The following is a 13,957-nucleotide window of genomic DNA, read 5'->3' as shown; positions in this document are numbered from 1 at the left end:
TGCTCAGGAGAAAGAAAATAGTGTCAGCAGAGTAGAGCAACCTGGCAACTTCCATGGGAAAGCAGGGAAAACCAAAGAGAGCCTTGCCTCAGGATAAAGTGGGATTCCCGAGGCTTAGCTGGGCTTGCACAGCCAGCCAGGGCTGACACTGCAGCACAAGGATGGAATCGTGGCTTGAGAATGCAGGGGTTGTGAGTTCAGGACTTGCTTTTGCATTCTACATTGTGTCATTTATTTCTCTTTTAGTTTCCTTAATTTCCATCTGAATTCTGTCAGATGCTTGCAGAGAATTTGCCATTAGGCAACAAGTAAATTTGTCTTTGGGGAGCTGCTTAGGGAATCAGAACCTGGCTTCAGGTCATCAGTGAATCAGGGAATCTGGGTTCTAGTCTTTTCTCTTCTCTTCTTTTATGGCTGTGTGGTGGCTTCTCTTGCTGCGGGACATGGGTTCTAGAGCAGGAGGGCTTCAGTAGTTGGGGTGTGCAAACCCATGTCCCCTGCATTGGAGGCAGATTCTTAACCACTGGGCCACCAGGGAAGTCTCTGGGTTCTAGTCTTAACCTTAAAGCTGTCCACTCCTTGCCATGCAAAGTCTGGTCCATGGGTGAGCAGCATTACTTGGGAGCTGATTAGTAATGCATAATCTTGGGCCCACCTGCATTTGTGAATCATCTTCTATGTCTTAACATCCCCAGGTACCTCATCTGCACATAAAAGTTTGGTCGAAGTAATATGGCTAGAGAAGGCAGGGCTTTTTCTATCTTCTTCTTTTTTTTTAATATTTAGCCTCAGGTCTTAGTTATGGCCCTTGAGATATTGCATTGTGGTGCGTGGGTTCTCTAGTTGTGGTGCACAGGTGTGTATGGGCTTAGTAGCCCCAAGGCATGTGGGTTAATAGTTCCCTGACCAGGGAACCAAGAACTTCCAGATGTTCAAGCTGGATTTAAAGAAGGCAGAGGAACCACAGATCAAATTGCCAACATCCACTGGATTGTAGAAAAAGCAAGAGAATTTCAGAAAAACATCTACTTCTGCTTCATCGACTACACCAAAGCCTTTGACTGTGTGGATCACAACAAACTGGAAATTCTTAAAAGAGATTGGAATACCAGACCACCTGACCTGCTTCCTGAGAAATATGTGTGCAGGTCAAGAAGCAACAGTTAGAGCCAGATATGGAACAATGGACTGGTTCCAAATTGGGAATGAAGTACACCAAGGCTGTGTATTGTCATCCTGCTTATTTAACTTATATGCAGAGTACATCATGAGAAATGCTGGGCTGGATGAAGCACAAGCTGGAATCAAGGTTGCCTGCAGCACGCCAGGCCTCCCTGTCCATCACCAACTCCCAGAGCTTGCTCTAACTCATGTCCATTGAGTCATTGATGCCATCCAACCATCTCATCCTCTGTCAATAACCTTGGATACGCAGATGATACCACCCTTATGGCAGAAAGTGAAGAGGAACTGAAGAGCCTCTTGATGAAAGTGAAAGAGGAGAGTGAAAATGCTGGCTTAAAACTCAATATTCAGAAAATTAAGATTATGGCATCTGGTCCCATCACTTCATGGCAAATAGATGGGGAAACAATGACAGACTTTATTTTCTTGGTCTCCAAAATCACTGCAGATGGTGACTGCAGCCATGAAATTAAAAGATGCTTGCTGCTAGGAAGAAAAGCTGTGACCAACTAGACAGCATTTTAAAAAGGCAAACACATTACTTTGCCAACAAAGGTCCTTCTAGTCAAAGCTATGGTTTTTCCAGTGGTCATGTATGGATGTGAGAGTTGGACTATTAAGAAAACTAAGCACTGAAGAATTGATGCTTTTGAACTGTGGTGTTGAAAACTCTTGAGAGTCCCTTGGACTGCAAGGAGATCCAACCAGTCCATCCTAAAGGAGATCGGTCCTGAATATTCATTGAAAGGACTTATGTTGAAGCTGAAACTCCAATACTTTGGCCACCTGATGTGAAGAACTGACTCATTTGAAAAGACCCTGATACTGGGAAAGATTGAGGGCAGGAGGAGAAGGGGATGACAGAGGATGAGATGGTTGGATGGCATCACTGACTCAATGGACATGAGTTAGAGCAAGCTCTGGGAGTTGGTGATGGACAGGGAGGCCTGGCGTGCTGCAGCCCATGGGGTTGCAAAGAGCCAGACACGACTGAGTGACTGAACTGAACCAACCAGGGATTGAACCCTCATTCCCTGCACTGGAAGGAAGATTCTTAACCACTGGGGTACCAGGGAAATTCCTCTATCTTCTTATTTATTTTTTTGTATCCACAGGACCTATCTAAAGTTTAGCACACAGTGGCTGCAAAGTCCATGAATCTTTCTCTGACTTTGAGCATGTCCAAACTGCTAGGGACTTCCAGAGACTTAATTGTAAAGTGTGTAAAGAGAAGGGTGGTGAATGGAGTTGGTGTCAACCTTCAGTGTTTGAAAAACAGACATGAACATCTGAATGACTGATGATGGCAGTGGTGGTTTTATTTTTTTTATTTTAATTTTTAATTAGAGGATAATTACTTTACAATATTGTGATGGTTTCTGCCATACATCAACATGAATTGGTTTTAATATGCCTATCTTTGACCTGATAAGTCAAAAGCTCTGAAGATGGGTCATAGGATTTCTATGTTTTAAAATTTCCTGTTAGGTTCAGTAATTTTTATTAGAGTATCATTTATTAAAACAATCTTTAAATGTCCCTTAAGAGGAAATGAATAAATGGAATGTAATACAACTCACAAATCTAAGTGAATGAATAGAGCTACACATGTAAACATTAATAAGTCTAAAGAATTTTTTTGAGAGAAGAAAGTTGCAGAGGAGGTGTAAAGTGTAGTACTATTTAAAGTTTAAAAAAACCTGTGTGTATGTAATGGAAACGTACTTATGTAGTAGAAGTGTCAAGTTCTAGATGGGAAAAAGAAACACCAAGTTCAGGGCATTAGTTAACTTTGAGAGGGAAGAAGGGGATTAAATGGGAGCTTCATGTTTTATTTTTTTAAAAATAAAGAGTAAAGAAAAAAAGGTTGCAGTAGCAAACGTGGAAAAAAAGATTTTTTTTTGAAAAGGTATTATCTCATTATTACTCATTATCATCATTATTCATGTTACTATTCCCTATAATTTTTCTGAATGCTTAAAATATTTCATTATAAAACAGCTAAAACAAAATCCTGCTGATAATTGTGATGCAGACAGCTGGCATTCTTTCTAAGGGGGTTTTAATATATATATTTTTTCATTGGCCGCATCAGGTCTTGGTTGTTGCACACAGGATCTTCGCTGCTGAGTGTGGGATCTTTGTTTCCGCATCAGAATCTTTTTAGTTGCAGCCTGCAAACTCTTAGTTGCTGTATTGTTGTTGTTGTTTCGTTACTAAGCCACGTCTGCCTCTTTTGTGACCTCATGGACTGTAACCCACCAGGCGCCTCTGTCCATGGGATTTCCCAGGCAGGAATACTGGAGTGGGTTGCCATTTCCTTCTCTGGGGGGTCTTCCCGACCCAGGGATCGAACCTGCATCTCCTGCATTGGCAGACAGATTCTTCACCACTGAGCCATCTGGGAAGCCCCCATCTTGTTGTTCAGTCGCTCAGTCATGTACTCTCTGTGACCCCATGGGCTGCAGCACGGCAGGGAAGCCCTCATGCTTGCTCTCAGTTGTAGCATGTGGGGTCTAGTTCCCTGACCAGGGAATGAACTGGGCCTGCTGCTTTGGGAGTGCGGAGTCTTATCCACTGGACCACCAGGGAAGTCCCTGTCAGGGAATTCTTGCCTTAGATATGTCTAAGGACCTTTCAGTTTTAAATATGTCTGTGCACAGAGAACTCTTACCCAACCACCCTCTCTTGTTCTCTTGCATGACACGTGCCTTTTAGGACGTACCCGAGGTCTGTGGCTTCTCTGCATTCTGTCCTGATGAGATGCAGCTTTTCTCATGTTTGTGCTGTTGGTGAAACCCACCCATCTAACGCTGCTTTAAGGATCTACCCTACAAGGCTTCTTCTCTGTTGTCTACTTCTGTTCTTTCTGGAAGGGAGCAGTTCTGACCTACAACTATCCTGATCTTAGAGCTCTAACCTCAGGATCACCTCCTGCCCCCACCTTCCCTAAGCTGCATTCATTTTCATTACACCTTCACTGATCCTTCAGTTCCATGGTAGGACTTAGTTACCCTGTGAATCTTAGAAATTTTCATCACCTCCCCCGAAGTATCACCGTTTGCAACCAGTTCTCTTATTACTGTACCTGCTTTCCGAACTTCCTTAAGTGTCCCTGAAGTTTAATCAATAATGATGACACTTGTTGGTCTGTGACTCAGGGAACGTTAAGAAGGTAGAAGTGGCTCTAACAGCTGGTGTCAACCAAACTTTTAAATTAAATTATTTTAGAATTATTTTTAATATACTCTACAGCATGAGTTCTAAACCAAGGGTAGGGACTTCCCTGGTGCTCCAGTGGTTAAGCCTCTGTGCTTCCATGAGGGGCTCGGTTTCCATTCCTGGTGTGGAGCTAACATCCCACATAACCTGCAGCCAAAATATTCTTTAAAAAATTATAATAAACTAAGGGTGAGGAGCTTCCCTAGTGGTCCAGTGGTTGATGCTTTGCCTTCCAATGCAGGGGGTGAGGGTTCAGTGCCTGGTTGGGGAGCTAGGATCCCACATGTCTCATGGTCAAGAAACCAAAATATAGGACAGAGACAATATTGTAAATTCTGTAAAGACTAAAAAAAGTGGTCCACATACAAATAAATAAATAAGTAAACTGAGGATAATCTTCCCTTTACTCCCCCCAGGGCCATTTGACAGTGTCTAGTCTAGTCAAGGCTATGGTTTTTCCGGTGGTCATGTATGGATGTGAGAGTTGGACTGTGAAGAAGCCTGAGCACCGAAGAATTGATGCTTTTGAACTGTGGTGTTGGAGAAGACTCTTGAGAGTCCCTTGGACTGCAAGGAGATCCAACCAGTCCATTCTGAAGGAGATTAGCCCTGGGATTTCTTTGGAAGGACTGGTTTTGAAGCTGAAACTCCAGTACTTTGGCCACCTCATGAGAAGAGTTGACTCACTGGAAAAGACTCTGGTGCTGGGAGGGATTGGGGGCAGGAGGAGAAGGGGACGACCGAGGATGAGATGGCTGGATGGCATCACTGACTCAATGGACGTGAGTCTGAGTGAACTCCGGGAGTTGGTGATGGACAGGGAGGCCTGGCGTGCTGCGATTCATGGAGTCGCAAAGAGTTGGACACTGAGCAACTGAACTGAACTGAACTGAAAGAGACATTTTTGGTTTTCACAACTAGGGGAGTGCTACTGATCTGGTGAGGGTAGAGGCCAGGAATGCTGCTAAACACTCCAATGCGCAGAACAACTGTACCCCCCATAACAAGGAATTTGCCATCTAAAATGGTAGTAGTGCTGAGGTTGAGAAACTTGGCTCTATAGACCCTCATGTCATGAATATCCCTCTGTCAGTGAGGCAGAATGGTTGGGGCTGTGGAACAGGGCATGCAGGACTCCCTGGGGGGCTATGCATAGACCATTCCTGTATCATCATCCTGGCAGGGTGGCTGCTAGGGAGGTGATGCTGTTGGAGATGGAAGATGGGGAGAAATGAAGTAGATTAAGAAAAAACTAGAGAGGAACAAAGTCCAGGTACTTGGGAGAATAGAGGAAAGCTTATTCGGATGCCTTTGAACTTGGCACTTGGTTATGTATAACACTTTCATGCTACAGAAATGCAGGATAGCTTGCTTATTTTCAGATATTCCCAATGTAAAAGGTGGTAGATAGTTGCAATCATGGCCCTGAGTGAGTCATGCCACCCTGTTTACACCTGTCTGCAGTGTGATTTTTGCCATTCCTCTGTTCAGGTGGTGTCTCTTTTTACCCCATGAATCTGGGCTGGCCTTGTCACTTTCCTTGACCTGAAGAATTTGGAGGGAGTGATGTTGTGTGACCTCTGGGGCCACTCAGCTTTGGCTTTCTCCCTCCAGGAACATTTCTACCATGATGCGAGAACTCCCCTCCTGATAAAGCCTCTTTGAGGAAAAGGCCTAGGCATCCAGTGTCCCAGCCCAGCCCAGCCCCTGCCAAAATTCCAGCTCATTCCATCTCTGTTAGTGAACACAGATGAATCAGTGTATCCACCCAGCCAACCCATAGCATAGTGAGAAACAACAAATCGTGGCTATTTTAAGCCACTTCTCTTTGGGGTGGTTTGCTACATAGCAATAGATAATTGGACATTGTGCGTGAGTGACTTCGTTTGGATGCTGTTAGAAGTTGTGGATAATATTTTGGTGTTAGAACGCATGCGAATATGCCAAGTTGCTTCAGTTGTGTCCCACTCTGTGCGACCCTGTGGACTGTAGCCCACCAGGCTGCTCTGTCCATGGGGTTCTCCCGGCAAGAATACTGGAGTGGGTTGCCATGCCCTCCTCCAGGGGATCTTCCCCACCCAGGGACTGAGCGGCGCCTCTCATGTCTTCTACACTGGCAGGCAGACTCTTTACCACGGGCACCACCTGGGAAGCCCTTGAGTTAGAATATGTGTGTAAATATCAGATCATGGTTAAAAGAGTTCTTCCTCCTTTGCACTTGCAGCACTTCTCGGAGCTTCTGGATGAGTTTTCCCAGAACGTCTTGGGCCAGCTCCTGAACGACCCTTTCCTCTCAGAGAAGAGCGTGTCGATGGAGGTGGAGCCGTCCCCGACATCCCCGGCGCCCCTCATCCAGGCCGAGCACAGCTACTCCCTATGTGAGGAGCCTCGGGCCCAGTCGCCATTCACCCACATCACCGCCAGCGACAGCTTCAATGACGGTAAACCCAGAGCAGGGGAAGCAGCTGGGGCCTTGGCATCTTTGACCTTGACCTCCTTGAGGGTGCAGATCGTGTGTTACAGTATCATCAGCACCCCCTTCAGCCACATACCTGCTGTGTGTGGCCTGTGCTTGGGCCCTGGGGAAATGCAAAGAGGCACAGAATGTAGCTCTGCCTGAGACTGTGTGCTCTGGGAATTTGTTAGAACTGAATGGTACTAATTGCTCTCTTTGACCCTGTGGACTGGGCAGCAAAGCTTCCTTTTACACATCAGCCTGCCCTTTCTGGTTGATAATTCCAGTACATCCACCATTTCAAGAGGTCATGCCATGTTTTGTTTTTTGTTTTTTGTTTTTTTTTCTGAGAAAAAATTTTTATGACCACTCTTCTCCATAAACACTTCTTGGGTATCCTCTTGACCCATTTCTGACATGTTTCCTTAACCCCGTGTATAGGAGATCTTGGCGAACATTCCTAGACTTTCTCGTTGGTTACCCTTTCATGCCCATTATCAAGGCCATTAGCTTGGTATGTGTTGAGAATTTAGTTTTCCGGGTCTTAGAAATGTTCACATGTTTTGACCATTACTCCATAGGCCTTTAATTAGTATAGACTCTATGAATTTTTAAAATTGAATTTTCTATGTTTGTTTTCCTAGAAGTATAACTACCTGTTTTAGTATCTTGAGTAAGTTTTGAAAACTCTATCCCCTAATGCTAGTTTGGCATATGCTCTCTTCTCCCAAGAGGATGGTCCCTAACTTGATGTCCTCTGGCTTGACCTAGATGTCTCCTCTCCTCCTATATGACTGTATGCTAAGTTGCTTCAGTTGTGTCCAACTCTGTGCGACCCCATAGACGGCAGCCCACCAGGCTCCCCCGTCCCTGGAATTCTCCAGGCAAGAACACTGGAGTGGGTTGCCATTTCCTTCTCCAATGCATGAAAGTGGAAAGTGAAAGTGAAGTCGCTCAGTCACGTCTGACTCTTTGTGACCCCATGGACTGTAGCCTATAAGACTCCTCCGTCCATGGGATTTTCCAGGCAAGAGTACTGGAGTGGGGTGCCATCGCCTTCTCCAATATGACTGTATACATGACAGCATCTTGTGAAGTGACTACCTAACAGGACAGGATGCCTCCGGCTTCCTTGGGTTAAAGGCACATGCCTGTGTCCACTTCACAAATAGGCCATTAGCTTTGTGGGGGAATCCCGTCTCCAGTTGGGGTTCTTAGATCTATCACATGCTTGCATATGCAAGCTCAGTTGTGTCTGACTCTTTCGACCCCCAGGCCATAACCAGCCAGCCTCCTCTGTCCATTAAATTTTCCCAGCAAGACTACTGGACTAGGTCGCTATTTCCTCCTCCAGGGGATCTTCCTGAGCCAGGAATTGAACCCACAGCTGCTGTATCTACTGCATTAGCAGGCAGATTCTTTACCATTGATCCACCTGGGAATCCCTCTTAGATCTACTGTGCTGTGTGTGTGAAACCCAGGTTTCCCGTATTGCAGATGGATTCTTTTACCGACTGAGCCACCAGGGAAGCCCAAGGATACTGGAGTGGGTAGCCTATCCCTTCTCCAGGGGATCTTCCCAACCCAGGAATCAAACCAGGGTCTCCTGCATTGCAGGTGCATTCTTTACCAGTTGAGCTGCCAGGGGAGCTCCTTAGACCTACTGCTGCTGCTGCTGCTAAGTCGCTTCAGTCATGTCCGACTCTGTGCAACCCCGTAGACGGCAGCCCACTAGGCTCCTCTGTCCCTGGGATTCTCCAGGCAAGAATACTGGAGTGAGTTGCCATTTCCTTCTCCAATGCATCAAAGTGAAAAGTGAAAGGGAAGTCACTCTGACCTCTAAAAGAACCAACTCTGGGATCAGTAAAACATCGTATCTTGGGACAGAGAATGCTGCAGGTTTTTTTCTTTCTCAGGCTTATTCTTCTTTTGATTAGAGGTCTACCCACAAACAGCCCAGGAACTTTGGCCTTCTGTCCTCAGTGAAGGGAGGGTCCCAAATCTGTGGGTGATTTCTTTCCTGACTGGACCCTTTGGAGCCCTAAGTGTATTCTCAGATTTCTCCTGACAAGAGGTTAGGTGCATGATGACCTAATCCTTCTTCTCTGTGGTTTGTCTACTTTCCCTGCTTTGACAAGGGAACAGGGTGAGGGGAAGTCCCCTGGGAGGGAAGGGAGGAAATACAGCTGAAATAATTCGAGGCTGTGGAGTTGTCCTGAGGGTAACATGAGATGATGAGTTTAAAGAACCTGGGGCAGTGCCCACCACATAGCATTTCAGTGAATCAGTGTTTCTTCCTTCTCTCCTCACCTGCTCTTTCTTCCTCTGTTGCTGCAGAGTTGTTATTATTCGTTTTCGATCCCCTTCTTTTCCTCCTGCTTCTCCTCCTTTTAGTCTTTCTTCTCCCCTCCTCTGCTCTCCATCTTTTTTCCCCTTTCAGTTTCTTATTAAATCATTTCCAGGAATGACCTCTGTTCAAATTCAGGGATATGGTCTCTGTTATGACTATATACCCTTCATTTTATTATAACATGGAGGACAGCTATAGGGAGTCAGCCTTTTTCTGCATTTTAGCTTAGATTAAACTCTTGCAGTCCCTGCCTTAATTGTTTTTTTTTTTTTTTTTTTACGTGGACTCTAGCACTAGATGGGAGATTGGACTAAATGACCTTTAAGATTTCTCCCAGTGCTGAGGTTCTGTGTGGGTGTGGTGTCTGTTTAACGTTTGTAACTGCCTTTGTATATGGTTTTCCCATACTCTCTCTCTCTCTCTTTTTAATATTCTTTTTGATATGGACTATTTTAAAAGTCTTTATTGAAATTGTTACAATAATGTTTCTGTTTTATGTTTTGGTGTTTTTGGCTGTGAGGCATGTGGGATCCTAGTTCTGCAATCAGGGATCGAACCCACATTCCCTACATTGGAAGGTGAAGTCTTAAACACTGGACTACCGGTATTCTCTTTACTGGTTTGCCTCTGTTACTCCTATAACTCCTTTGATGCCTCTATTTCAAGCCCGAATTCCCTTTGTGGAAGTCATTTCTAATACCTCTTGTATAGTTATCTACTGCTGTGTAACAGATCTCCCCAAATTTGTGGCTTAAACTAGTAATAATCATTTATTACCTCTCATGATTTCTGTGGATCAAGAATTCAGGACTTGCTCACGTACGTGGTTCTGGCTGTTGACTGAAAAAAACACACAACTTAAAAGTTGAGAATTATGTTTTATTTGGTAGACTTTCTGAGGACTGAAGCCTGGGATGCAGCTTCTCAGATAGCTCTGAGGTTCTGTTCCAAAGCGGTAAGGGAGAAGCCAGGTTATATAGGAGTTTTAGCAACAAAAACCAGGTAGTCAGAACATCCAAAGATTACTGTTAATTAAAGAAAAACCAGACAAATCAAGTTAGTGAATTTAGCATTTTTCTCTGTTTTGGGAAGATTTAAGAGTCTGGACTCATTGAAATCATTCCTCTGATATGAACCTTAATTATCTAAGGCCAGTAACTTCTTTCCCATCCTGAGTTCTGTCATGGCTCACTGTGTCCTCAGATGGTAGAAAGTACTGGAGCCCTGTGGGGATTCTTTTATAAGGCATTCATTTCATTACAGAGGGCTTCACCCTCATGACCTAATTATCTCCCCAAGGCCCCACCTCCTATGACCATTACTTTGGGCATTAGAATTTCAGCATGTGAATTCTGGGAGGACACAAACATTCAAAGCATAGCAGAAGGCAAGTTGACATTTTAACTAGGATAGACAGGGAAGGCCTTTCTTTGAAGGTAGCATTTGAGCAAAGATCAGCAGATGAGGAAAAGAACTAGGTGTATGCGTAAGAGGCTTCTAGGCAGAGGAAGTGGCCCTGTGTCAGGGGTGTGATAACAACACAGCAAACCTCTGTTGTATTCAGTTATCATCTGTGGAGCTAGTCATCCATGCAGCAACCTTGGTTCTAGAATATGCAACTAGAGCTGGCCTAAACAGTCTGGGCAACTTTCCCCTTCAAATCCGTGTTTGCTGAGCACTTACCATGTGTTCTAGATACTTGTGAAACAATGATAGTAAAATGGTGTGTACTGAGTCACTTCAGTCATGTCCGTCTCTTTGCAACCCTATGGAGCCCGCCTGGCTCCTCTGTCCATGGGATCCTGCAGGCAAGAATTCTGAAGTGGGTTACCGTTTCCTACTCCAGGGGATCTTTCCCACCCAGGGATCGAACTCACGTCTCTTTGTTTCTCCTGCATTGGCAGGTGAATTCTTTACCACTAGCACCACTTGGGAAACCCAGTAAAACTTAGATTCTTACCTCAAAGTAGCTCATAGGGAAGATACCATGTACCCCAATACTTGATCAGACTGAATATGAGCAGTGTCCTGAGAGGAAACTGTAGTATCTTGGAGGAGAGAGAGCAGGCCCAGTGATGATCACAGGAAAAGTTGCAGGAACGAGGCAGAATTTCATGTGAGCCCTTACGTGTTGAGTAGAGTTGAAACGGTGGTGATTGTTGGAGGGAAGCAGATAGTGGACACAGGGCTGGGATACTGATTCTTCTAACACAAGACCCTAAGTGAAATGATTGCCAAGCAGGTTTCCAAAAGTTCAGGATCGCTTCCTCTTCCTGATAACACTTTTTTGATTTTTTTTTTAGCTTTTTAATGCTTATCAATATACATGTAGCATAAAGAAACCACCTATACTTATAGCTTAGCGTGGGGAGAAATGATCAATCTTTTTCAGGAAGCTTTCTTATTAGACCAAAGCACACAACATTCAGCTTCCCCATCTGGCCCCTCCTATTTAGAGGTGCTATAGTGCCACACACAAGGAACGTTCCCTGCCATATCAGTCAACAAAAGGTGTTGTGGTCGTCAGCCGGACTATGCCCCCTAAGGAGGTTCGGGATGGAAAAAAGCAGGATATTGGCCCTAAATAGTTAAGGTGCATATCAGAGGAATGATTTCAATGAGCCCAAACTCTTGCATCTTCCCATATAAGGAAAAGTGCTGAATTCATTTACTTCAGGTGTCTGGGTTTCTTTAATTCACAGTAATCTTTTGATGTTCTGACTACCCGGTTTTTGTTGCAAAAAATTCCTGTACATCCTGACTTATCCCTCACCTCTTTGGAGCAGTCCCTCAGAGCTGTCTGAGAGGCTGTCTTCTGGACCTAAGGCCTCAGAAATCCGCCGAATAAAATAGATTTCTCAACTTTTAGGCTGGGTTTTTTTTTTTTTTTTTTTTGGACCACACTGTAATAGGCTGTGCTGGTAATTTGCTGAGAATAGGTACAGTGGGTCAGATATATTTTGCAAAGAGTTTCTGATCCGCAGTTCATCTTAAGTATCAGTTTTTCTCTGAGTAAAGGCTTCCTATGCTAGCAAAAACCCTTTTGTATGCAGGGAATAATGAGCGTGCATAGTAACTGTTTGGAGTATGTGAAATCGGAGGTAGGCAGTGTGCATGAAGGAGCTGGGGAACTTGCTGAGGAAAGCATTGTGCAGCTCTTGGCTTCAGTTGTTTTTCTGAGTTTTGTGTGGATAGGCAAATGTTTGGGAACAGAACGATTTGATTTATTTGAATCCCAGTTGGCATCTGCCTTAGGGAGGATTAATTCACAAAGATCCCTCTGGAGTCTGTGTTCTGTTAAGCAGATTGCTTTCCTGATCCAGGAGGATGATATTTCTTTAGGAGATGCATAAATAGGCAGCACTTTAAACATTACTGTTTGCATTAAATTTAATATTCTTCATCATTTGCACTGTCTAAACAGCCTAAAGCCCGGAACTAGGAATCCTTGTTTCTAGTGATGGTTAGTATTTCACTGTACCTCGCAGTCAATGATTCCAATCTTCTTGTCCAGTTTTAAAGATTAAAAGGAATTCTTCTGTAAATGCTTCTGAGCTTGAAACAAAGTGATAAGCTAAACAGTTCAAATGAGACTTTCAGTTTATTAGGATTTTTCTTTCTTCCTCCCTTTTCCCTTCTTTCTTTCTCTCTCCTACCATCATCCTTCTTTCTTTCTCCCTTTGTTTTCTCCCTACTAACTTTCTTTTCCCTCTTCCTCCCTCCTTGAACCCTGAGCGACTATATTGGGCAAATGTAGGTGCTCTTGTCCTACATTTTGGTGTTTGTCTATCATGTTCTTCAGATGGACAGTGGACCCACCCCTAAAATTGTGTGCAGAATTTGGGGCTGACAACATTTGTCAGTTTTTCTGCTGGGGACATTTATAACTTTTTTTTTTTTTAGATCCTCAACAGAGCCTGTGACCAAAAAAAGGTTGAGAAACACTAGTCTAAGATTACATAGGAGTCTTCTGTCTTCGGGGCTGAATTTGACTGTGGACTCCTCTGAAACACTTGAACTAAAGAACTTCACATGGTTCGGCAACCACAGGAGCCAGTCCTAGGAATGTGGGCTTGGCCGTTTAAACCGCCAGAGAGACATCCTGCTTTCAGCTTGTCCGTTTCTGCCCAGGATTAAGGCTGCTAAGCAGGGTTTTCTGTTCTTTTTTCAAAAAAGGTGAAGACTTTATAAAGAGATAAGCAGAAGTACCCAAGTAGATTGAGGAATGAAAAGCTTATATTTAAATGACCAAGTCTTGCTCCTTACCAGCTGGAGGGTATCTTCATGAGTTACTCTATTTTGTTCATGTTCCTTTGTAATTGGGGTGCTAGGTACTTTTTTTTACTTTTGTTCCTTAATTTCTGTCTTCTTCCTAATGAGGAAACCTCTTGCTGGATGAAGGCTGTTCAGAGAGAGCTAGACATGGCCCCTGCCCTCCAAGATGGTATAAGAAACAAGTTAGAAAATATACAAAATGTCAACAGACTCAGAGTAGAATATACTCATCCAGAAGTGATCTATTGGCCCCAGGCACAAGTCAAGGTAACTTTATTTTGGGTGGAATAAAGAACTGTAACTGTGACTCTTCCAGTTCTACAGACAGTGGGACCAGAACATGAAAAATAATCATCTTCCTTCTGGCTGGCCTGGTTAGGCTTCTAGAGTCAGCAGGGCAAGGAGTGACCAGGTGCACTGGCTTAGTATCTTAAATCTTGGTGTTGGTCTTAAATCTTAAATTTATGGTG

General features: G+C 44.1%; 1 protein-coding gene across 1 annotated transcript in view; it reads left to right on the top strand.

Annotated features, from left to right (window-relative positions):
- Positions 1 to 13,957, top strand: part of CREB3L2 (cAMP responsive element binding protein 3 like 2) — a 124,284-nt gene that overhangs the window by 68,415 nt on the left and 41,912 nt on the right. The window contains exon 2 of the mRNA XM_068973120.1: positions 6,632 to 6,848. Within this exon, the coding sequence (XP_068829221.1) occupies positions 6,632 to 6,848 (217 nt within the window). The remainder of the gene's footprint in view (positions 1 to 6,631; positions 6,849 to 13,957) is intronic.

Source organism: Capricornis sumatraensis, chromosome 5 (assembly GCF_032405125.1).
Source record: "Capricornis sumatraensis isolate serow.1 chromosome 5, serow.2, whole genome shotgun sequence".
Taxonomy (NCBI): domain Eukaryota; kingdom Metazoa; phylum Chordata; class Mammalia; order Artiodactyla; family Bovidae; genus Capricornis; species Capricornis sumatraensis.
The sequence above is the reverse complement of the archived record's forward strand: the minus strand, read 5'-3'. Positions and strand labels throughout refer to the sequence as shown.